The sequence below is a fragment of the Cylas formicarius genome, unplaced genomic scaffold (assembly GCF_029955315.1).
Source record: "Cylas formicarius isolate icCylForm1 unplaced genomic scaffold, icCylForm1.1 PGA_scaffold_1__22_contigs__length_36826433, whole genome shotgun sequence".
In the NCBI taxonomy this organism is placed as follows: Eukaryota; Metazoa; Arthropoda; class Insecta; order Coleoptera; family Brentidae; genus Cylas; species Cylas formicarius.
The window spans coordinates 10,706,092-10,733,074 of record NW_026844264.1 but is presented as its reverse complement, the minus strand read 5'-3'; the positions used below and the strand labels follow the sequence as shown (position 1 = coordinate 10,733,074).

Sequence of the window (26,983 nt, the reverse complement as noted above, 5' to 3'; positions counted from 1 at the left end):
CAAATTATAAGACGAGTCTTCTCATTTCATTCTTGGCTTTGTGACGGCCAACTTGTCGGTTATTTTCTCACTTTCATCGGAATCAGAATATAGAAACGGATTCTAAAAGCGATTATACAAAGAACTAGAACAAAGTGCATTTCCAAAATGATTCTTTAGAGTTCCTTATGGTGAACATTGTTTCTGACCCAAAACGAGTCCGAAACCAAAAAATCAAAAGCAAATTTTGAGGAACGGCACTCCGCGCTGTAATATGGCAAAGGGTTTGCAAAAACAACATCTTATTTATATTCAGCATTATATTAGTTTCTACAAATTATATTAATATTTGGAATAATGCTTTAAAAATTGTTCAGTTTAGTAGAGACAGATACTTATTGGTAATGTAAGTTTCCGTTATGACATTAAGCTTCTGACTACGGAGAGCGGCTAGTTTTTCAATGCGACGGGTAGTAGCATCACCGGGACAAGAGAGCAAAAGAAGACGCAAGAAATTGGGGGGCATGAAGGGGACCGAGGTGCCCAATCTAGGTTAGCAACGGTTGTGGGGATGTAGGACGGCTATATACTCGCGCCTGAAGCTTTATACAACAGTTTTTCAAAGTGATTCATTTGCTTTACTCGTTGGAATACGATACTGGTAAGTGCGATTTAAACTGCATCGGAAAACGCGGAAAATATATTTTTAAAGATGTACTATAATACTTGTCTCGAGAATATTGTACAATGTTGTTTGTTTTCATCTGAGATGAATTGTTAGATATTTAAATTTTGATGGAAATAGATAAAATAAATTAAAACGCAACACCCGGCGATCCGCAATTTTAACGATAACAATAACAAAAATGGGGTCGGTAAGCATAAGAGCAAAATTGAAATAAGTATAAGAAAGAAAACAATAATTATTACATTGGATTTCACAATAAATTAATGACGTTTCGCAAATCGTAAATTGCTGTTTCGTACGGGTCTGATGTAAACACATGAGAAACAGTTTTTTCTTTATTCGTAGAAATATAATCACTTCATTAATACCTCTTTAAATATTTTTTACAAATACTTAAACAACAAACCGATTAAAGAAATAATTTTATTTAATAGATAGAGTATTTGAGGAGTTCTGAAGGGACGTGAAACACGAAGGAGCCGGTTGCCATAAATTTTAGCCATTATAAAAAAACAGCGTTGTTACGCAAAAATTTATTTTTCAAGTTTTTACTTTAAATCATTCCAAGAGTATTTCTTTTTCAAATTTTGGCAATTTTGCTCTTTTAGTACATACCATACCTCGGTGTATCACATTATTAGTTCTTGCTTGCGTGTTATTTAGTAAAATAAAGAAAAGGCACACCGTTGTTATATTTTGATCAATTTTTCGCTGGTATTTTATTGTGTAACATGTAATTTCCCTTTCTCTCACATTCCCAATTTATTAATTTAACGGAAATATCAACCGTGGGTTAGAAACTGAACCTTATTTTCCCTTCTTAAATTATATTCTTTCTCTTATTATTGTTTTGTTATTTTCAAAAAGTAATCAGGCTTGCGCTTAACTAAAAATAATAGAGCTTGTAAGTTTAACAATAAACAATAGTATAGAATATGTTATTATAGAATATGTAATTATATTAAAAACAAAGTTTCTGTATTCTCCCGTAATGTACTGAACGTTTGGGTCGGCAAATATGGACGTTTTTATAGCAAATCTCTATGGAAAAATGGCACATTCTCGATCACCCTTTTTGCGAGTCCGTTTGATATTGAATGGGGTGACTGTAATAGATTTTCAATATCTTCCTTTATTCTTTGATTATATTTTAAAGCCAATTTTTTTTATATTGGTGATCTAATTAAGTAAAGTTCTTCTCTTTTAAACTGCATATATAATTTGTTGGAAAGTAACGGAAAGTTACATGTTTTTATCATAATTTCCCGACTATTAGTCGCTAATTATCTAACTGTTATTATTTACAAATCATCTGGATAAATTGAACTTGCTGATGTTTCGCCTTCTTCAAAGAACTGAAACTATTTTTGTTTTTGAGTTAAACCTCCCTTCACGGCACTGAAAATGCTGACGTTCACCGGATCGTTTAAGAAAGCGTTTTTCTTCTCGCCCATGCTATATGTCGATAATAAAATTTTACGAGAGAATAATCGAACGCAAATTGGTCCCGACCATCAGTTGCGACTCGGTTAGCACATCACCAATCAATTTCACTCGAATTCCTCGGGTGAAATGTTTTGTTAGGAGAAAATTTTTTCCTAAGCGCTGTTTGTCACGTTACCGCGATCAAACGGTTAATGTCGCGGCCAATTTTTTTTCTAACCGTGAAAATATGGCAATAGGCACGGCACTCCGTTTTCTAATTTAATTTATTTTGGTCCGCGAGAGCCCGTGAGAAAAATGAAAACCGCAAAATTCCGAGATATTTTTTTCTTTGTTAAATCGATGTCATAGTGGACGACCAAAAATATTGAATTTACAGCGTCCTGTGAATTTATTCTATATATAATGTCATTTACTTATATATTAATATACAGGGTTTTTGTTTATATTTTATACCATACCTACATCCTAATCTTGAATTATTTGTATTAATTATTTTCGACAGGCTGGCTATATAGATTTTAATTTAATTTAATTAAAATTTAAGTGAAAAGTGGAAAATCGGCTAAAGATAATATAGGCAAACATCATATTGTTGAAATCAGACAGAAAATTTATTTTCGAATAAATTAAAATATTGCATTAAAAACAATGCAAGTTATGTCATTTTGATAAATTTGCAATCATTTAAAAGTAAATATTGGAAAACCAGCTAAAGATAATATACGTAAACTTCATATTATTGAAATCAGGAAGAACATTTATTTTCGAATAAATTAAAATATTGCATTAAAAACAATGCAAGTTATGTCATTTTTACAAATTTGCAAATCATTTTTTATCAGTTTTTTTTAGTTTATTTTCAAATTCTTACAGATTTGGCTGTCGGTATTGTGCAAAATATAAACATACACCCTGTACATAACATTCAATGTTCATGCATGTACGAACAGCACATGTATATTTTTACTTAATTTTATTCATTTTATTAATAACATTTAGCTATTTTAGGAATTAGTAAGAAGGTCATTACTCTCTGGCATCCTATTTAGTTATCTACTTACTATAGTATATTATGCAACAAGTGCGGTAAACGACATTTGACTCACGAGTTTATTTGACACGAGCGGAGCGCAACGTTAGTTTTTCGGGTAAATATATCCGAAAACATCCGATTACTTCCAAATCCGTGTGGCTCGGATTCATTCATATATATATATATATATATATATATATATATATATATATATATATATATATATATATATATATATATATATGATGACACTATATTCCGGGATATCATCCGTTCGCTCGTTGAACTCCGACTGGAATCCTGCATCCGACTGGAATCCTGCAAATTTTGCATCCGACTGGAATCCTGCAGACGTTTCGCCAAAATCTCACTTGGCATCTTCAATGCTCGCGCTCCGAAAACACTTCGAACACTGAGTGAGGATTCCAGTCGGAGTTCAACGAGCGAACGGATGATATCCCGGAATATAGTGTCATCACATTTTTCCATCCGTGAATCAATACGTGAGAATATATATATATATATATATATATATATATATATATATATATATATATATATATATATATATATATATATATATATATATATATATATATATATATATATATATATATATATATATATATATATATATATATATATATATATATATATATATATATATATATATATATATATATATATATATATATATATATATATATATATATATATATATATATATATATATATATATATATATATATATATATATATATATATATATATATATATATATATATATATATATATATATATATATATATATATATATATATATATATATATATATATATATATATATATATATATATATATATATATATTGATCAGACCGTGTGCGCTTTTATAATATCTTCATTTTGATATGAATATTCCGTAGATCTGATAACACACAAAATCCAATGTTTAATTTTCTATTAATTTACCGATATCTTATATTTAATAATTTTAACATTATCGTAACCGCTGAATGAAATATTTGTATAAACGTTAATGATTTTCATAAAAAAAATCAAGTGACAAGCGGGCTTTTCTTCTTATTTTATATGTGATTTTTTTTGTTAATTTTTGTTCTCAATATTTCATAAATTCAGCTGGTTGTGTGTTGATAATCGCCATCCTAATAATTATTGTATGCAGTATTTAACTTTATTATATTACTAAAATGATTATTAGGTTTGCTCAGGTTCGAGTGACGAAATTAGGAAACCACCGAATCTCTGTTGGCAAACGATCGTTAATTGGTATGCCGGGAGTGAGTTGAATTAGAAAATGAAATTTTCACGCGGCATGCAGGTACCTTTACAGTGCGATTTATTGCAATACGCTTTTGGAATACGCGCGAACGTTGCATTGCGAAATTATTTTTACTATTTAAGAGAGTCGTTAATTTATTATTTAACAGCGGAACAAAATAATTATTACTTTACGGACTACTCGATAGCGTAGGATGGTTTGCGGTAATATGTCTTTTTTTTCGTTCACTTTATGGTATAATATAATAATTGCGATTAGCAGGGTGCGTTTTTTCTAAATTTATTGCGAATAACATATAATTACATTCAATACTTTAATCTCTGTGAACCACTCTTTGATATACAAAAAAAATTGTTCCAATTCTTCGCAAAAATCAAGATACGAGCCTATCGTAAACTTAGCAGCATAAAAAGTACGAAAAATGTAGTTTTGTATTCCTACGCTTTTGGAAACTACAAATCGAAAACAAGGAACTATGGCAAAATATTTAGGCTTCTGACTCACTCCCCATAGATTTATTGAATATTCCCGAAGGCATTAAAGTTTGTATTTAATTTTTTTTTGTATTTTCATTGTTTTCTAAACCTTCCCAAAATTATTCAAAACTCAAAATTTTAATAAATAAAAAATATGCTTAACAATTCTCGTATGTAGAAGTATTCTTGTCAGAAGTGTCTGTTATGTTGACATTACCTACTGTGAGATGGCATTGTCTGAAATGGATAATTATTTTCTTTTTGGATTCTGAATTCTCTGCTAACAACCAAAAATTTTTATTGCTGACATTTAAGAAAAAAAAAAGCAACAAGACCCAGCGAAACAAGTCCTTCATAATCTACTGTCAAGTGGCCCAAATAAGAAGCAAAACGTACAAGGTGTACGCATTAAAAATTTGGGGTCAGTGCCAAGGTCGTATTTTGATGGGTACCTACCGCCAATGACTCGAAAACTTTTACCCACATATATCGACCTGCATCGATATCGCCTACCGATAATGTTTGTATATGGCTGCGAGCTTTCTCTCACATTATTTGCCAATATTTTCGTGACTTGTATTCTTAACTTAACAAAACGGATGTAATAATACATAGTTGTTATAAGAGGTTAGCTAAAATAAAGACTTTTAACTACTAAAATTTGGGCCATATTTAAAGTTTCACCGTCTAATTGGTACGGAATCTTCAATATTTGATGATTTTTTCATCAGCATAAGCATGGACAACTTTGACAATATATCTAAAACAGACCCGCATTTTAATAGATTTTATACAACCAGTTTGATAAACGCCATTTTGGTCAGGAGTTTCATTTGGGATGAGAGCTTAATAAACGACACCCGGAAGTAGCATTTCTCGCACTAGATACAAGAATAACTAATAGTACAACCTAATCATTTGTTCTCGTAAAAAAAATTGTTTTTGCACGCCAAAGTGTTTATTAATTTCATAAGAATTTGGAAATGAGGGTTTCTCATTTTCGTTAGTGCACAACTGTAATGGAATCTGATAAAATACCATACATCTGTGCCGACGTGTTTTGGTTGAAAGGATCTGACATTTTGGGATAACTACAAATAGCAGCGATTCAGCTGAAAATACGGTGGGTGCGTAATTTGCCTCTGATATTAAACCAAAGCGTCCCAATTAGCCCAGAATTCGTTACTGCGTACATTAATAATTTTCTAAATGTCGAGGATCTTAACCCGTGGGAACCTTTCTTATAATTTTGTAAGCCAGCACTTAGGTGGTAGTTATAGACTGCGAGATAATCTCTATAAAGTCGATCGGCTCGCATTAACTCCTTTCTTAAATTCAATTCGTTTAGTGCTTAATAATTTACGAGAACGTAACCACCTTAAACTTTTGTGTAATTGTTCGGTTTGCTAAACGCCACTTTAGCCACAAGTTTGTTTTGACACCAGTCGAGCGTGTGTTTATTAAATGTCTGAAGAAGTTTATCTTTTGCAAACTATACTTTTTCCACGATCAATAGTTTTTGTGACTATCATAACTGTCAAACGTCAATACCACCAGGGGCTAAAATCTACCGAAACCATTTGATCCGTTCACGAAGCTGACCTCTGATCAGTACATAATTGAATATTTTGGGGCAGGGAGTAGGAAAATATTGTTTTAGGTCTTTATCACACTTAGTTTAAAAAATTATGCGTCAGGTGTACAACATAGTCCACCCCTACCAGTAGTCATAATATTTATACATGTAATTTGAATTATTATAATTTTTGCACCAATTTGCACCAAAACCTAAATAAAATGCACAACATAGGTAAAATTGAAGTTCGTGTTTACAAACTAAAGGAAAAATTAACAAAAGAAAAATTAAGGACCAGAGTTCGAATATGGTAAGTGTGCATGTATTGGATCAGGTTATGCTTGCTTGGCGTTGATTCCTATATCTGCCCTCGTTGATTAGAAAGTCTAGGATTAGAATTTTTGATTTATTGAGTCTGACCGATGTTCTGGTTTGCGTTGCGACTTATTATTAAAATGTGGTAGTTAAACATGTTGCTTGTAGTCCAAATTTTGACATAATAGTTGAGTTAACTTTTATTACTATTGCTATAAATATTACGTTTTTACTAAATTATATTAGCTAAAAAGTAGAAAACAAATTCCAAATCTCCTTCTTTTTATTATAAATTTGTTGGTGATCTACATGAATTATTGAAATTCCTCACATTTTAACGGACACTCTGTATACACACATCCGTGGGACAACAAGTCGAATGCAAGTGAAACTTAGAAAACGATCCTGGGATCTTCTTTGTTGAGCACTCTGACCTTTTTCACTTTCTTCCGGCAAAGATTTAAATAGACAGGTTGTACCTCCAAGCGTATTCCGTATATGGCATAATGTTTTATCGCTAACATCAAAATTTTTGACGCAAAATCTTTATCAACCGCTTCTCGTTCTTTCTTCTTTCGTCAATTCGTACGTTTTCGTGAAAGCGTACGGAGAAATTGATTTTGGACTGGAAAACGTAGGGCGTTAAGATGGTTGCGTATTCCGATGACGTAGTAAGCCTGCGGTACGCACAAAAATCAGCGAATTGTTATTCAAAAACTTTCGATAACTTTCACTCAGGAAAATTGTTTTATTAGCGCACTCTGCTTGCGCTGATATCGAAATTAAAATCTTTAAAACAATGTCAGGTGAAACCACTGGAGCTTCGAAGCATCTTCTATATTTATAACCTTTACTTTCATATTCCTTGACGCTTCCCGCTGTCATTTTAGATGATTCCGTGATTGTCAGTCAAGTTAGGAATTTTTCGAATCATATCGTATCCATTGCCAACAACAATAGTAAAATAAGAACAGATGATGGATGTTTTTTTAAATTGGATAAAAAGATATAACTTAATAACCACAAAACAGGATCATCGAAGAATGAAAATGGTTTACCTTTCCTATTCTAATATTTTTTCATATCTAGTTGTGATTTTAAAAAAAACAATGAACGAAACAAAGTTAGCCATCGTTTATCTACTGAATTTTTAGAAAGTTTTTTACTCCCCGTGTCACTTCACTTTATTGAAGTTTGGCAACTTTGGGAAATGCAGTGTAATGGCAAAAATATTGAGCAATTGAAAGTACATTCATGCAATTAAAACGAATTGCAGCCGGTGATTCGACTTAAAATAAAACAAGCATTTTTGAATAGCTATGAATGAAATGATGTGATGAAAATATTAAGGAAAAATAATCAAAAATCATAGTCAATATTGTTGAGGCTAACGATATCACATCACGCTCAGTTCTAATTGAATGGAACGGCAAAGCAAACAAAGAAAATGACTTTTTTTTTATTGATTTTGTGATTTGTTGTAATTATTATATTATCTATTAATTATGGACAATATAACCATGATTGGGAGCTTTAATACAACAAAGAAAACCCAAAAGCAAAAATAAAACCTCACTTACCCGAGAAAAACAAAGCACTATAACATCAATAATAATTATCTCATAATCTGAGAGTTCTTTATCTAAACCATGATGAAGAACTTGGTCACGAATGGTGACTACGTCTTCTGAACGTCATTGATTCTCATTTGAATAGTTGTACTGAGATGTACTCAAGATCGGAAATAAAATTTTTATGAAGTCTCCAAGTGAGAAACGGCCTGAAAGGGCCTTGAACGCCTGAAAGGTTACTCCAAATATTGGACACGTTCTTTTACATTACTCAAAGTACCTTTAGGTATTTTGATACAGGCGTTTAGAGAATCAATGATATTAATTTATTTGCACCTTATCTACAGGGTCACCTATAAGAGATATTCAAAAAACTGCAAAATATGAACATTTTTTGGTTTTTATTAAATTTTTGGTATGAATTTTTGGTCGCAAGTGTCAAAAAATTGAAAAATTTCTAATTTTGCAAAGTCGTTTTTTTTTAATGGAACATCCTGTGTATTTTATATTTTTATGGTTTTGGAAATTTAAATGGTCACCATTTTTCTAAAATGATGTTTAACTCTTAAAACATAACATCACAGTGCCATGACAAAGGCAATCGCAAAAATAAGCAAATGATGACAAAAGAAGACCGACTCGGCAGATAATAAAAAATGCAGTAATATCAAAGAATGAAAGGAATACATTTAAGAAAAAAATGGAGAGAAACATTGAAAAAATGAGAAAGATTTAAATATTTTAATTGAAGATATATTTCTCTATTAATATATTCGCATTTTTATAATTTTTGTTCTCATGTTTTTCCTAATGTTTAAGAAAATCCTGCGCGGTTAATTCCTGTAATATAGCAATTTTTTTGAACATGTCTTTGCATAAAATTAATTCAGTTTTAAAATATTATAAATATAAATTATTCAAGAATTAAATAATCAACAAAAAATCTTCTACCATGCTTTTATGAGGAAATACAAATATTCTTTGTAAACCAGCTAAATCTATCAATATAATTTTGATTAAAAAGTCACATTTGCAACGGCAGGAATATTCAACAGAAAAAGCAAGCATTTTGGTTAAGAGAAAACTCGCATGCAGAACAGAAAGTCAAAATTCAAGGAAGAAGGTCTCGACATGTTCGATGTGTTTTCCGCAACAATAAAATCAATGAAATCAAGAATGAAATTTCAGACCCCCTAGTCTAATATGACAACAGCACTGAGCCCCTGCCTACCACGTCGTGCCAGTCCATAATTTTCTTTACCTTAGCTATCCGGTTTGATTAGTTTTAGATCAAATAATGCATCTCCCCCTTGACTTCTTTTTATGGGGCTATTTACAAAACAAAATTTACTATAATAGACCAAGAACAATCAAACTTTTAGAAACACGAAAAGACTATATATGGCATATATATTGAATGATATAAAATATATAATATAAGAATATTTTTTTATTGCAACTTGATCTTGCTATCTGAAAACAGCAACACATTTATTTAAAAAAAATTCCTGTAGACGCTGCTCGTAAAAAGTACATTTTATTATAATGCATTTTATGCAATATACTTGTTCAATTCTGTTACGTATACTCATTTAAAAAAAATAATGTGATAATTAAACATTAACGAGCGGTCATAATTAAATTTTGTACTTAATTTGAACTTTGTTACAATCGGGGTAGCAAATATCCGAAATTTTTGATAAATAAATGTTTGGCTTCGGCCAATTATCTGAAACACCAAAAAAACTTTCGCAAATTAAACTAGACTATCTATCCGTTTGTAGTGTGAGGTGTATCGACGTGTTCAACACATCCTGTTTTACGTGACGAACCCGGTAACGTTTTGCATGGTACCATTGGTTTTATATATTCTGTTACGCAAAATGGCGATTGTTCAACTAGGTCGACTAATCATCCTGGTGCGATTGTGAGAAAACGCCGATAGAAAAGGGAGAGGTTTTTGTTTTACGCTGAACGTAATACGTTTTGCGGCCGTTTTAATAATATTTATGGAATTGCGGTTTCGAGCCTCGAGAATACTGCTGTCTATCGTTTCGAAAAATAAAGCTAATCTCTTCCTGGATACCATCTACCGCATCAGCTTAAGAAGGGGTCCATTGTTCGAATCGAAAGTGATTATCGATAAATCATCAGGACGATAATGGTCGGATACTTCCTCAATCGGCCAGACGTTTACACAATGAAAGTAAGAGTTAGTTTTTTGTAACAGGTGCGAAGAGGCTCTACACTCGAGTGGCAATTTGCAAACTGTTTGCTTTCTTATACGGAGGCGGGATAACTTTTGTCTGAATAAAAAGAAAACCAATTCAATTTTTAGCCCAGGCAGTAATTTTTATTGTTAATTGTTAAAATTGGTTATAAGAAATATTATTATGTTTGTCAGTGTCCGAAAAGTCCGACATCAGTCTCACTAAGTTTAAAAGAGATTAATATTAAGTAATCTGAACACATTAAGATGACGCAAGTATCGAGTAAAAGCTTGGTCCTTGATTTTACACCGCATTTAACAAATGATGTTCATCATAAATGTTTCACTTTTTATTACTCCATAGACACACGATCCTCTTTTGCAGCAATCGATTCTTTTTATGCAGCAATCTATTTCGCATCGTTGGATTAAGTTACCGTCGTCTTTTTTTATCAATTATTGTTGAGCTTACTTTGATACCTATTTTGTGACTAGTAAAGAGACACTAATTATTAAAAATAATGTAGCGTAGTGTTGTTTACTTGATCAAAAAATTGCTTTACGATCTCATTAAATTATGGCAAAAGGGAAAAAATAAGGGAAAAATATTTTTGAAATTTTCTCTCTGAGGTTTCTTATACTCACAAATTATTACTTATTTCTATTTAATCACAAATGTGACTCCTTATTTCTAAAACGATGCAATTGAGAAATTGTAATCCATCTCGAATGCGGAGACTGCGAAGTTAGGGTTCAGTTCGTAACCCACTGTTGATATTTCCGATAAATAATAAACGTAAATGATTAAAATTACATATTAAACAATCAAATATGGCCGAGGAATTGGTCAAAAACATAACTACGATGTGAACTTTCACTATGTTTTAAAAATATAACTCAAGCATTGATTGTTAATTATGGTATTAATATTTAAAACAAAAATATTTGAATAAATCATCATTTGTGTGACTATTTTCAACGCCGAAGAAAAATATAAAAATTGTAGATATCTCTAATCTAAAACACTCAATTTTGCACTGATCTGGAGTGGGCAAAGCGCGACTTAAAGACTTCAGTTTCGTTAAAAACTGCCGCTAGCCTCTTCGCGTGTTTCCGGTTTTTTCTTCCGCAGGGTCAATTAGTCAAAATTTGTGTTCCTTTTTAGTGTTCTAACTAAATCCCAAGGACTTATTATCATTTAATTGCATCGACGAGTGCAAAATCAAGTGGGGAAAAAAGCTTTCGTTGAAAATTATCGCCCGTCGACTAGAAAATTGTTGGCGTCGTTTGTAATTCGACCACACGATTGTGTGTAATTTCTCAATTTTATGGTCGATTACGTTTTTATAGAAAAAAAAGTTAATCGGCGCGGCCAATTCAATTTTGCAGATGCGTTAACTCGAGTGTGTCATCGAATAAACCTCGAAACGTTAATCCGATACGAATGTCCGGTACCGTTTCTACAAATAATGTCTAAATTATTTGATAAATTTACATATACGCGAATTTTAAAAACTAAAAAGTGTTTATAGAAGCATTATTAATTTATGATTATTGCTTATATTGTGAAAGCAGTCAAGAAACTTATACTGGATGGAAATGTTGGCTTGAATGAAGTCCTGATGAACTCGTTCATTTTTCATGACCAATGTGGTCAAATTATAACAAGAGCATGCTTAAAGAAGAAAAATATTTTCATTAATTATGGGTCAAAACTGAAACCGAAACGAGATTTACTGAAAGATCTAACGTCTAATGAAGCCTATTAAACTTGGTTCGTCCATATAATCCATATATCCATATAGTTAATGAAATTATTTTGTTGAACCTTCACAATATAGCTAACTTTAATAATCCATTAACATTCAAATTTTCTAAATATAGGTGGCTACCCAATCCAAATATATCAAATAATGTAGTATTTAGAGAAACTTGTTTTTGTTTCTGGATCCTCATTTGAAGGAGGTTTTGAATTGTTTTCCAGGGTGGTTGACAAAATCTTCCATTCGAAAACATGAAATTTTCGTTATTTTTGTTTCCACCGGTATAATTGCACATTTTGGGCGCCTGCGTGTAATACAGAATGATCTTGTCTAAGTAAACTATTGCTTCATAAACTATAGCCAAAATTTCACTTCCTCACGAAATGAAACATGGTGATGGCTAAAAAGATACTTAACGATAGGTAGTAATTAACACACAAAAGTAACGATAATTTGAAGACGGAACGGAAAATCCGATAATCTACAGGGTGTCTCCGTCGCTTCTGAATACGACAAAGTTTTTAGAACGGTCATTCGGAATAAACGTCTAATCCCCCATCCACCGGGAATCACCCTGTATATACATATCAGCACAATTATAATCAAGTGTAACAATAAATAAACAATAAAGATAATAAAAATTAATCAGGTAATCAAGTTACACTTACAAACTAATAAGTTATAAACAGATTACAGGTTTATGAGTATGGGAGTGATGGGTATTACTGATGGTTCCAAAAAAGCTCAGTAGATACCGAAGAAATTATTTATTTTTTGGTAACAAAAAAATCTAAATGCGTATGTCACTACGAGGCGTCATGTTTCTAGGAAAAATTGTTAGCTTAATGAGGTAGTATATGAAAAAGTACACGATTGTAATAAAATGGCTACAATATATAATGAGTTAGCGATTTTGAGGATCCTTCGCCTACCTGAAAACTAAAATACATTTAATATTGTGAAGTTTCTGAATGGAAGAAGCTTCTTCTGTATTGTATGTCAGGCAGCTGATGCATTTTTATGAAGCTTTATTTATTTAAGGTAACACGGTCGCTGCAAAAAAGTTCCGGATCAAGACGAACACCTCCATAGGTCAATTATGAATTAAATTATTGACAGATTTTATTATCCCAAGTATTTTCAATTTACACTTAGTATTTATTTGAATATATACGGTTGGCACACCACAAACCTTGATAGTGTAATAAAAAAAGTATTCATTGGTTAAACAACGTTTATTGTCAAAATTCTCCAAATATTGTTTTGTTCTATATTTAAGTTATTCACAATATAAATTTTTACATTAATTTCTGGTAAACGCAAAGATGTTATTTATTTAGAATTCTTTAAAGCATATTTTTATTCTGTAATTATTTATTGATTTCGCAATAATTATTATTCGCGTACGTTTTATAAAAGCGTAAAAGTTCTTTGACCTTATTTCGCAGTCTGTCCAGCTCTCTCGGTATAATTTATGTTATAACATATTTAAATACCTTCGTACCGCATTAGAAGACTCTTGCAACATACCAAAGGTCGTTCCAAAATAAATGGCATTTTAATTGAACTTGATAACAAAAAAATCCTATGTACATTGCAAAATGTATTTGTAAAAATTGCCACATTAAAATCGGAGATGTTTTTGCAGCAGATTAAGACATCTTCTTCAAGCTGCTTGAACATTTTCGTGGCTGTGAAAAATCAGGGACCTTTTTTAAATTTCCAGTTCAAATATAAATAATATATTAACAGTTTTTAATTGTTTTAAGTTATCAAAAAAAACCTTTGCTTGAAATGTATGCATGTTAAACTAAAAAAACAAAATTAATAAATTACACTTTAAAAATATTTGCCATTGCTTCTACTGCGCAGGACGTTGATTTGCTAATAATATATAATTTTTTTTACATATACCCCATAGAGCATAACCCATTTGAGTCGAAAACTTGTCTGGAGAATAGCCATTTGCAGAATGTTTTTTTGCTAAATTATTTTTAAACTCCATAATTTCAGTTTTACTGTTACCGTCATTATATATAAAATATCAAAGTGTAACGTGTAAAGTATATAAGTATATTAATTTTAGTTCATAGCTAGTAGTTAATAGTAGTTAATAGTTCAGTTATTTTCCCATATCAAGTTGTTTAAAACGTTGTTCAAAAACATTAACATAACCAAAGCCAATTTTCTTAGAAAAAGTAATTCTGCTATTTTTAAATTTTCGATAAAAATACTATATAAACTTTAATATCGACAATTACATTTTTGCTCATTATTTTCCGACACTCTGTATACAATAAATACGTGAACGCAATTAAGAAAATAATAGTCACAGTTAATTAAATGGCCAATCAGTACCTATTTATTAAAGTTTTTATAACTTTGTTAATATAAGTGCAATAATAATAATAATAATAATAATAATAATAATAATAATAATAATAATAATAATAATAATAATAATAATAATAGTAATAATAATAATAGTAATAATAATAATAATAATAATAATAATAATAATAATAATAATAATAATAATAATAATAATAAATGAATGAAAATTGAATTAGAGGAAAAAATCTTGCAACGCTGTCCAGATCCCAGCCACCGTCAATCTAAAAATCAATTTCAAAAAGACGTTCCTTTTTTATGCTTAGGGAAAGTACCCAATTTTAATTTGGTAATTTCACGCCGAAGGCATACAATTTGTTTACTTCGCTTATCGGCCACGCCTTTGCGATCGGCTCAGACGAAAATAATGTTTCTTTTATATTATTATTCCGTGTCAAGTGTAGATCTGGTATTTGTTCCGGTGCGTCCCGGAACGCGGCCATGACAGACATCTGGGTCGGCTGGTGACCCCTCGTGCCGAAGAACGTGCGCGATAAACGTTACAAATGACGACAACGTTGCCAGGTCTGGAAAATATTCTTGGCCATGGGGAGAAAACGAAATTGTAAAAAAAGACGAAAGTCGAAAAAAAGTGATGAAGTTAAAAAACGTTCTTAAGGTTTTTAGATGATTAACTGGTAAAATTGTTTCTCTTAATTTAAAGTTCATTTGAAAGGTATTGAGGAAATTTATGTAGAGAATCTTTTCCTATACTGCATAACCAATCTAATAAGGGTCTCTTTTTGGTTTCAGACTAAAAAAATGATCAAGCCGATCATCACCCTTCTCCTCATGGGGATAGTTATGGTAGTAGCACAAAGAAGATTAGCATTACCAGATCCAAGAAGCTGCGCCAACAGTAAGTAAACATTTCATTCGTGAGGAAAAGAAAATATAATTAAAAATTTGTGAAACAGATTCTAAATAAGGAAAATGTTTATGGCCAGTTGGGTTTTATAGTTTTGTAAAACAACATAACGGTCAGTCACTAAAATAAATAATTGTAAAATCCGTCAGCGTTTATTTTCTTTTCTTTTTATTACGCCGCTCCACGCTGCTGTCATAACAAATATCATGTTAATCTTTACGGCATGTTGATGCGTTGGAGAAAGTATCCAATTTTTAACAATTTAAAGAAGCGTTGGTCCACAAATGCAATACAAATTTTGTTTATTTTATCTGGTTCTCTGGTCCTCGCTTGGAAGCGGCAGGTTAACTGATTTCTGTATATATGATCAGTAACAATAAATTGTAGGATATAGCTGAGCAAGGGAAAAAGTGATATAATTATCGCATATTTTGGCAATCTAGCATTAAAACTCATAAACAATTACTGACTGAGTAAATGTTTTATACATTTCTTAAAACAGCCATATCATGAATGAATGTATAGGGTGAACCTTTTAAGAATATATGATTTTGAGCTACAGAGCGCTATCGGTTAGTAGTAGGTGCCAGAAATATTTCGGTTGCGCTTTGTTTTCTGACATTGCGTTTTACAGATCTTGCAGAGTATGTGTACAATTAAAATGTAAGCATTGTGATATTCCTTGATTCATTCCTTCAACGAAGAATCATTTCATTTTTAGGGGTGCGCCATGCGACTTACAGGGACGCCAGGGGTGTTACGCATTCGTATTTCTTCAGCTGGGAACACTCGCCAACGAGAAATCTCGAAGTGGACTGGCTAGACTCGAGGAATATTTGCAGGAGGCATTGCATGGATGCCGTGTCTTTAGAGACGCCTCAAGAAAACGAATTCGTTAAACAGAGATTGGCAAGAGGAAACGTTAGGTACTTGAACAAAATTTTAATTTGAAAAATATTGCTATTAAAAGAACCATAGTTAACAAAAAAATAATTTCGTAGTTCTATATAATAAACATAAGCAATTGTAAATTGTGAAATTTAAATCCTCTTTGAAACGCACTGTCATTGGCCGTGACCGGTTGTGACGTCAATTCGCTCCTTCGACTACTCCCCAGTTGGACGGTAGCATAGAGAAGCCATTAGAGAACGAGAATGCGTTCGGGTTGGTGGCTTTAATTTTAATTTTAATCTTGTGTATTGTGTTTAGGCCATTCTGATAATTTTTCTTTAGTGGATATGTTTATGGTGACATCTTACATAGAAAACACCGAAAGCTTTTTTTTGCTGAGGTTCGCGGTGTTAAAGCTAAAACATATGCTTACAGAAAATTTAGATAACCAATATAATATGGTACTCAGCTTAAAGGTTTCTAGCTTTTAAAATTCAAATAGTATATCAAATAAAATGTAAATTATTCAACAAAAAAAAACAAAAAGGATTTTTTTTAACTAGTGGAAACCTACATGCTGATTTTAAAGTATATTGGCATTGGTAACTTAAAGTGTTCCTTATTTTATTTAGATCAGGAAGCCATTCCTTGGAGACTGCAATAGGATGGGTGCAAGTTCTAAGAGTAAAAAATGTTTGCACGGTTAAGGCAAAGGAACATAATGTTAACAAAAAAACTCTATTATTTTCTGGTTGGGTTGTACTCAAATTTGTGCTGTACTGTAGATTTATACTCAAAAAAAATTTGCAATTATTGGTTTTGTGTTGCTTCCATGTAAAGCACACTAAGCACAAATACAAACTGTCGTAAATTATATGCAAACACATTTTACACGAATCAAAAATAAACGTAAATAATATAATTTTCGGCAGCAGCGGTATGACGCCACGATCATTCCCGTACATTTACAATCATTTTAAAGTAATACTGTCACAACTTGAATTATTTATTGCAACTTAAATATTGGGTTTTGAGTTTTGATATTTGGTATGCATTATTTCTGAACATAAATAAATGTATTAAACAAATAAATAAAATGTTCAAGTTGCCTATTGTTCTCTCCATAAGAATTTCTCAAAATCAAATTCATCTACAGTTACTGGATGTTCCAGTAAGGGCAACAAGGTACGATATAAGGAAAACTGGCATCCTAGAAATTTGAAATCAAAATACTTAAGTTAATCAGTCAAGAGAAAATGCTGTAAATTATTTTCTAATTTTTGAAATGACCACCAGAGGGCGTTATTGTTTTCTTTCATTTTAAAAGTCAGTTTCCACAAAAAAAAGTTATTTTAACCATATGACAAATTCAAATATTTTTTTCCTTAAATTAATGTCCATTTCTTCAAAAAAGCTTAACGCATTTTAATAAACTTTGATTAAATGAAAATGGCTTTTCCTAGGCGATTACGTTTGCTTAAATTGCCACCAGGTGGCTTTTTCTGACACTCATCAAAAAAAGATAATTTTCTGAAGAAATAGTAAATGCAACAGTATGACTTAATGTCAGCCAAGGGCCAACAACCCGAAGAAAAGCGCATCTAAACCTTTATCCTAACCTAAAATAAAAGGTGAACGTGATAGATATTTCTTGACTCTATATCGTTTTAATTAGTTTAATTTTGTTAAATGTTTATTGCATTAAAAATTTCTAATTTAAACTTATCGTGCCTAGAAGAAATCGACGCGTTAGGAACGAAGAGAAATACTGATCATTTCAATACATATTTTTCTACTTAAATAATTCAATGATTCAATTAATGAAAGAATAAGTGATAATAGTACATATTTGAAAACGGCAAAATGTAGAAATGGAGTAATTTGGCGCCCTTCGAAGATATTGTAAAAGATAACATTTTATTTTGATTTTTAATATCATTTGGTATCCGGAATTATCAATTGGCTCTTTATTTGTCAAATTCGGAATAATTGCATTAAAAAAAACATTAATAAAAAATGGTCCTTACAGACTTCACGTTGATGATTGCGTTTTCAGTGGGTTGTTGGCCCTTTATTTGACTATCTAATGTCTGAAAAAGTAATATCGTTGTATTTATTATTTTTTTCAATTGTCAGAAAACTGCACCTGGTGGGAAGGCTATCAATTGCAGTCGCGTCACTCATAGCACGCTTGATAGCGTCCAAATTGATTAAAATTCGTTAACCCCTTTTGGATATGCAGGTTTATTTAAGAAAATGTTTGAACGCCACCTACCCCGCTTTCTTTGCAAGTAAACAGCATAACCAAAAAATACTACTCCGTTGAACTGTGGTTAACATTAGAAATGTTTGTAAATTCGAGATAATAATTACGTCCACTGATGAACTTTTCAGAAACTTTATTTTTCAAATTTCTAGACCCGTTTGTTTTCCTAATACCCTACCTCGTTGTCGTTAGTGAGACACCCGGTACACTATTATAGTAAACACAATACCTACCAAATATTTTCAGGTGTGTGGGTCTATTATTTATGATGTCATCTCTGTAGTCGATTTGATTTCTATTGACTGTATTTGGTAGACCACTATTTCACTGAATTCCAATGAATTTACTTAGATATATCTGGACATCCGGTCGTAAATGCAACTTTGCCGGTTGCGACAGACCCGACCTCCAGCCACCAAACATTAACGGTTGGTTTTGGTCCGGTTCCGGAGCAAAAATCGGACCGACCACCCAGAGAAACACGGGGGACTGGAGTCACACCGGAGGATATGGACAAGCTCAACCTGATAATAGAGAAGCAGCACAGGTAGAAGGACATCCCTTTGATATTTTCTTTTTTTTTGTTTTCTTTAACACATACTTCTAAAATTACATTGCGATACTGATACCAAACACAAATGATCACATTCAAAAATAGACTGTTGTTTTGCTTAAATGTTCCAGGTGAATATAGAAGCATTACCTATTTGCTGATAGTGATTACCATAATTAAAAATAGGATCGATATTTGCAATTTGGGCATGCCCGCGTCATTTCAATCATCGTGTGAATATGGCTGCCGACAGGACTGACTGTCATCGCATTTCATAAATTTTATCTTTTATTGGTTATGACACTCATATAGCTATTAGAAAAATTGCTGGCCGCTAATACTACAAAACTGATGCACGTCGCACGGGTATGACATTTTGGAAGGGAATGCAATGATCTTTCACGCATACGTATGATTGTATCATAAACCTTACACATTGACCTGTACTTTGTGCATTTTCTTCCTAAGCAGCAATCTGACGAAATACTGTCTAATTTATGTACTGTCCCTTTCCATGTTGATTGTTGGCGCGAGGTCTTATTGGTTGGTTTAAAATATCAGATCCTATTGGTTGAAAACTAAATTTGAAAACTTTTTATTTCTTGAAAGCTTTAAAAGTTATTGTGTCATCAGCATAGGCAGGGTCTCTATAGGGTTATTCACGATATACTTTTTTTTTAATGGAACCTCTTGTATGTTATAGAATTTTTAGATTCTGCGACCAAAACAAGTGTTTGTTTCACTAACGTTTATCATACCCAAAACCTACGACTATAATGACAACTAACTAAAAGTACAATAAAAATATATGAAAACCTTCCATTTCCAGACACTTATATATTCTTTTCTTCAAACTGTTGAGCATTTGAGGAGGAAAAGCGTCTCTAATACGCATTTTGATATTATTTGGTGTGGAAGCGTGTTATAAACAACTCTTTTTGTATGTGAGAAATCTAGTTTTGTTAAGTGCAAAGTCTGTGGATCCTGTTGTTTCAATTTTGAAACTCATGTCTTCCAATCCACTTGTTTTCAAAATTCGCAACTAAAAATTGCCCGATTTCGCATTGATAATGAGGCGCCGATGTGCCAACAATATTTAAACGGACTTCCTTTAACAATACAGGAAGTTTAAATTACAATAAGTAATACCCGGATGGCGAAATAAAACAAAAACGACGTTTACAATAAAACTTTTAATTATAAAACACCAAATGCCCCCAAAAACCATAACTTCGCGTATTCTGCGTACAACATTCGATAAGTAATTGAAAAGTTCATTCCCTGGTATTTGATTTAAATTAATCAAGTTATAAGCACTTAATGTTTTAGCCACCCTAAAAGGTTAATGTTATGCTCTACTGTAAATTTCGCTGAAATTATTTAAATACTTTTTACGTATTTCATAAATATTAATTACATTAGATTTTGAGAAACTCATCTTAGTCTTAGCCTGAGATATATTTCATACTCTTAGATCTTTTAGGTCACCCTATAGAGTATGAAAGTAATTTTAAAAATTGACTATAATACAACTCACACAACCCAGACGTACCTTTTGGGAATTTTGTATTTCGACGACAATATTCCGTGCAATATAGCCGGGTAGTCACGCTGCTTTCTAGTAGCTATATGGTTTCATTTCTTCCGAAAATTTTTTTGAAATATGCCTAGATGCTGCGAAATTTTCAGAGAAAAATGGCTGCACTGGGCAACAACTGAGCTATGGCAATTTTACCATATTTACAGCCGTTATATTAATTTTTTCTAGTACATACATTGTTTCAAATCATAGTTGGCGCGCTTGTATAACTTTTTCACGTGAACATTAAATAAAATATAAAAACTAAATAAATAAGTAGGTACACACCGCAATACCAGCGAAATAAAAAATCAATAGCATTGAACGCGATTGTTGGCCAATGCCAAGCGCATATTCAACGCGGTGACATCATTTAAACAATAAATAGTATTTTAATGCCTACATGCATTTTAGAACGTTGTTGCAAATTACATGACCTTTTTAACCTGTCAAGATAAATATTTGTTTCATTTGTATTTGACTTTACAGCTTTACTAAATATCAGAACTTTGAAGTTGCATACAACACAGAAAGACAAACTTGTGTTACCTAATACATACTTACACCATATTTTACTCATTGATCGGAAATGTTCTCCTTTTGCGTAGGCAATATTGTTTTGTTTTATAATGATATGCCAAATCTCACAAAAACTTTGTTTAGGGCAACGATGAGTCTTGTCTGGCTATTTTGAACAACTTCTATAACGACGGCGTGAAATGGCACGACGTAGCCTGCCACCATTTGAAGCCGTTCGTCTGCGAGGACAGCGAAGAACTCCTAAACTTCGTGGCTTCTAGAAACCCCGGCATTCGTCTCTAGAAACGGTTTTGATGGGAAGAAGAGACAAGATGTACCTTACACTTTACCCCCACTCTTTATAGTTAAAAAGAAATACAAATTGGTGGACTTCTTTTTTGATTTTTCGGACCTGCTGATATCGAGTTTCAATGACTTTTAAGCTGAGTGTAGATATACGTAGCGATTTTTATATATCTTTATACTAAATTATGATTTGTAATTTTAGAATCTATTTATATAAATACCTGAATAGTTTAATTTGCGTTTATTTTTAACGGTTCAGTCCATAAATTAAAACAAACCATGTACTTATACTTAAAGTCAAACGCCTATTGTCACTCGTTGAAGAAATAGAAAAGTTTAGTTTTCAGTAGTTATATTTGCTATATCATACGTAGAGTGTTTTTATTAAAACTGCCTTTTTCCAAATATTGATGACGGGTTATGTGGGATCAGTGTAAATAATTTTGAGATAGCATGAAGTGTTTTTTTTTTTCGAATAAAATAAAGCAACTGTAGGAATGCGTCAAATGTAAATCGTGAAATAGAATTAAAAGGTCTCGAGAAACACAGTAATGATTTTTGGTATTAAAAAACACTATATATAGCGAAATAGATCATTTAAATCGGAAAAAATATAGTTTATTATCAACCATTTGATCTTTGAAAGTTTCAGAAAAGCAGTTTTACTTTTTGGAAAGGCAAATATAAACATTCAAAAATGAATATAAACGAAATTTATTTAAAATATCTACCTGACATTTAATTTTTAAAATTTAGCAATTAAGAACACATTGCAAGAGATGCCAATGAACAATGTACATTATTTCTTGCCCTTTTTTTGGATTGTCATTCTTGCATGAAAAAAAAACCATAAACATCAAACTTTTGGTAGAATTTTCAGGAAAAAACATATTTGAGAAAAGGTTCTAAATATTTTTGTGAAATTTGGTAAATTAATTCTCAGGTGCACAAACACGTTCTTTTATTTCTACCAGTGGCGTCCGTCTGCGACTTGTAGAGCACACTTTTGAAGAAAAAAATGGTCATTGACATTTTTTCAGGTAAATAATTTATTTGGATAGTTACATCATGCGTTTTTTATCCCATGCATCGTTCTTCTTTAAAAAATTCTAATAACAATGCTACATTTCAAAATTTTTATAAATGTAATTGTCAAGTCACCCATGACTGAAAAAGAAATAGTTGGTCTTTGAAACCTTTTTAACTTAATGTTAACTCCATTTTAGTGTATCATCGAGTTATTTTTTTCCTCTAGAATATCTAACATTAAAAAATAAAAAAATCGATGTAGTCTGGATATGCATTTTGGAAGCGCTTTAGGGGCCGCAAAAAGGTGTTTTGTGCGCAGAGCGGAGTAAGTAATTATGTTAAAAAATGTAAACATTTTTATAAAATTTATTTAAAACGCTAAAGATATCACAAAATAACAATTTTTTATTGTTCTAATCGGGATAGAAGGCAACCCCTTTAATAATCGTACCGCAAATATCGTAAAAATACAGTCTCGACGAATTTCTAAACTTATTCGATAACTCGCTGCCCATGTAGCTGCAAATGACACTTGAAACAAATTTCGAGTCCAAGTTCCTATACGAGATTCGAATGTCGTACATTTTTTCCGGGACCAGCGTTACCGGAAATTTCAAAGGCACGTAAACTTCAGAATTGTAAAAGAATTCCGATCTCACTACCGTAGGTTTAACGATATCGTCAGAATTCAACTCACAAAATCTCACCGCTATGGTACCAATGTACGTTTCACACTCCGTCTGCTCTCGCTTCATTTCCGTACATAAAACCAAACCAAAAACCGAAAAAGTACTGTCCGCGGAAACGCTCGACACAAATTCTTCCCCTTCCGAGAAATCTATTCGCCTAGCTATTTTAAATATGGGTTTCGTTTGACAAAGTAAAGGCATAGGATCAAATGTCAGGAACTTTAAAGGCTCTTCTTGGCACACCTCTTCTTTGGATAACAATATGAATATTTTCGAAATGACCTCGTCCACACATTGGCACTTGGTTAAGGCAACCGAACAATATTCGCAAAGTGGTAGGACTCCATCTTTGTAAATATACTTCACGATATCTTCATCTTTCAAAATTTGCACTACACTCTCCGGACTGAGATTTTTATTTTTTAAACGACACTCGTCAATTGCCCACACTATTATGAAGGATGCGAGAGCCTCTTTGCTAATCAACTGATTTTGTTTTAAAGCAGCTCTCAAAGTGGACGGTTTTATGTGGTACTCACCGCATATCACGGCATTCAATGAATCCACTAGAGAATCGAAGCAATGCTGCTTCAAGTCATGGATATTATAAAATTGGGAGTATTCAAAACTTAAAGCTAAGGTGCTCATGGTTAAGTTGCTCATTATGTAACTCAGACATAATTGCATCAACTCTTTTATAAAGTATTTCTCAGCCACATAAAACAACGACCACCCATTTGTAACAGAAGTTATTTTAGTTTTGTATGTATATATGTAATCCAACATCTGATTAAATACATCCAACTCCACATCGTCGAGGAATATTTCGTTCGATGGCATGCTCCCAAAGAACATCTTCTCGAATACGGGACTGGCGCATGCTAAGATCAGTTTATGGGCTTTGACTTCTTCACCTTTGATTTTGAAAGTGCAGTCCACAAATTTACCCTCTTGAAAAAACGAAACCAACTTATTGTGTGCACTGTTACTGGCCTCCATCTGCAAGTAAAATTTTAAAATAGGATAAAAATAATTACGTTACATTATTATATATTGTACTCGTAAAGAAAAACAAAACCAAAAATACAAAAAAAAATCACCTAATCTAATTAGAATGAAAGTCTCAGCCTTTGTCTAACTAAAACTAAAAAATATATTACCTTCGCTCAATAATATTTTATTATAAACCTTGGAATACTGTGTGGTACAGGTACCTAACTCAAGTTCTCAACATCCTTCAACTAAACGGAAGAGCAAAGTCAAGGTCATCAGATTAAATTTTTTATAGAATGATAGATACCCACTTATTTAATATCAAATTTACCTGACTCGTAACTCGATGGTCGAAATTAGGATTCCCAAAACACTGTTAACAAATTGGAATGTTTAGAGTTTAAAGAACACCGCCGTCGAAAAACAATGCACAACTAGGACCTGCTATTATTTTAATGTACGTCACATGCTCGTTTTAGAAACTGATTAACTTTTAACACCTTGTTTCGGCCGCTGAACCGATCGTAATTGAATTTTAGTTGAAAGAGATAAGGCACGGATAATCAAAAATGTAACGCCGATCACGCGCTATTTAAAATAGCAAAAATAACCCTCAGGCTTAATAAACAAACACTGCGGAAAAAAATTGATGACTAATTTGAGAAGGCAATCCATTCTCTACGTATAATCGTTGGTTGCACCAGTGGGAATAATTTAAAAAAAAACGGCCGCCCAATGACTTACAGATTCACAAACATTTTTTTTAGTTTGAAATTTTACATTTTTTAATAATGCACTTTGCAATTAATCATTAATTATTAATGTACTAGCACATGTTGAAAGCTGGTTGTTTATATCGTCGAGGTCGACTGACGGCCAGAGTTTGGTTCCCGCCATTTTTTGACATTTTAACATAACCTGAATACAGTAAATTGTTTTTTTGTTTCTTATTATAAGTATTTCGTAAAATCATGGTTCAAAAAGAACCGGGACCAAATCTTCCCTGGTAATACATCTATTTGGTTAGTTAGTAATAACTTCTTATAATTATCATTTATATTTTAAGGGTAGAAAAATATCGGCCCAGCACCCTAGACGATTTAGTATCGCATGAGGAAATTATCAGAACAAGTAAGTGCCAAAGTTAGTAGAATAAAACAGTTTTTCCTGATATGTTGTTTCCAGTTAGCAAGTTTATAAAAGAAGACCAACTGCCTCATTTGCTTTTCTATGGCCCTCCTGGAACAGGAAAAACTAGCACCATTTTGGCCTGCGCCAAACAACTGTACACAAAAACTCAATTTGGGTCTATGGTAAATTCTTTGTGATTTTGGAAGAAACTCTTTACTCCTTTGCTTTTAGGTCCTCGAATTAAATGCTTCTGATGATAGGGGCATAGGTATTGTAAGAGGTCAGATTCTAACTTTTGCAAGCACAAGGACTATATTCAAGTCTGGGTTTAAATTAATCATTCTTGATGAAGCTGATGCAATGACCATGGATGCCCAGAATGCCTTACGTCGAAGTATGATTATTGTTTAAGAAAAACATCATTTTTCTATGTACATGTTTTAGTTATAGAAAAGTACACTGAAAACATTCGTTTTTGTATTATCTGCAATTATTTAAGTAAAATTATACCGGCTTTGCAGTCTCGATGCACGAGGTTCCGTTTTGGGCCTCTTTCAAAGGACCAAATTATCCCTAGACTGAATTATGTTATAGATGAGGAAAGGTGAGTTCATGTTATTTTATTTTTCCTAGTTTTCAATTATAATGTCTGGTAGGGTGAAAATAACAGAGGATGGAAAGCAGGCTCTTCTGACTCTAGCCAGTGGTGATATGAGAAAAGTTTTAAATGTTCTTCAAAGCACTTGGTTGGCTTACAAAAATGTTACTGAAGATATGGTGTACACTTGCGTTGGACATCCACTAAGGAGTGATATAGAAAACATTTTTCGATGGCTGTTGAATGAAGATATCAAAACCACTTACAAAAGTTGGCAACAATTTTTGATTTAAATGTAGCAAATATTTACCGTTTCCATTTCAGACATTCAAGACCTGAAAACCCTTAAAGGATTGGCTCTTAACGATATCATTACTGAAATTCACAAGCTGGTACACAGAAGTAAGTCACTATTCATATTTTACTTTTGGGTTTTGTAATAGTTTGTGTTCTTTTATAGCTGAGTTTCCGTCTGAAACTTCTATTAGACTTTTAGACAAAATGGCAGAAATTGAATATAGGCTGTGCTTAGGGGCGAATGAAAATATTCAACTGACAGGCCTTATTTCTGCCTTTCAGTTTGTGAAACACATAAAACCTCCAGAATAGGTTACTAAGTATTATTGTCCACAATCGTTTTAATTTCGTTTCATTAACTTTTTACTTTTTATAATTGTTTTTTTGTACAATATGCAGTATAAACATGTAAGCAGGTACCCAATCAATTTCCCTAAAATTTTGCAACCCGGTCATTTGAACTACTCTGCCGCACAAAGAGGGGCATAATACAAGAAGCAGTTTTATTATTTATT

General features: G+C 32.2%; 3 protein-coding genes across 3 annotated transcripts; 2 read left to right on the top strand and 1 right to left on the bottom strand.

The window, feature by feature from the left end:
• Positions 1 to 509: 509 nt before the first annotated feature.
• On the top strand, positions 510 to 22,280 carry LOC132696981 (uncharacterized). Its single transcript, XM_060662197.1, has 5 exons — positions 510 to 640; positions 15,503 to 15,608; positions 16,339 to 16,543; positions 19,126 to 19,321; positions 21,570 to 22,280. Exons 2-5 carry the CDS (start codon positions 15,512 to 15,514, stop codon positions 21,726 to 21,728), a joined length of 657 nt encoding a protein of 218 aa, XP_060518180.1. The 5' UTR covers positions 510 to 640; positions 15,503 to 15,511; the 3' UTR covers positions 21,729 to 22,280.
• Positions 22,281 to 23,112: 832 nt separating this feature from the next.
• On the bottom strand, positions 23,113 to 24,915 carry LOC132696123 (uncharacterized). Its single transcript, XM_060660755.1, has 2 exons — positions 24,774 to 24,915; positions 23,113 to 24,448 (listed from the first exon to the last, which is right to left on the bottom strand). The coding sequence occupies exon 2, from the start codon at positions 24,446 to 24,448 to the stop codon at positions 23,174 to 23,176; it is 1,275 nt and encodes a 424-aa protein (XP_060516738.1). The 5' UTR covers positions 24,774 to 24,915; the 3' UTR covers positions 23,113 to 23,173.
• A 397-nt stretch (positions 24,916 to 25,312) lies between these two features.
• Positions 25,313 to 26,780, top strand: LOC132696124 (replication factor C subunit 5). Its single transcript, XM_060660756.1, has 8 exons — positions 25,313 to 25,448; positions 25,509 to 25,573; positions 25,628 to 25,755; positions 25,805 to 25,967; positions 26,018 to 26,177; positions 26,230 to 26,441; positions 26,496 to 26,573; positions 26,632 to 26,780. Exons 1-8 carry the CDS (start codon positions 25,414 to 25,416, stop codon positions 26,778 to 26,780), a joined length of 990 nt encoding a protein of 329 aa, XP_060516739.1. The 5' UTR covers positions 25,313 to 25,413.
• Positions 26,781 to 26,983: the final 203 nt, after the last annotated feature.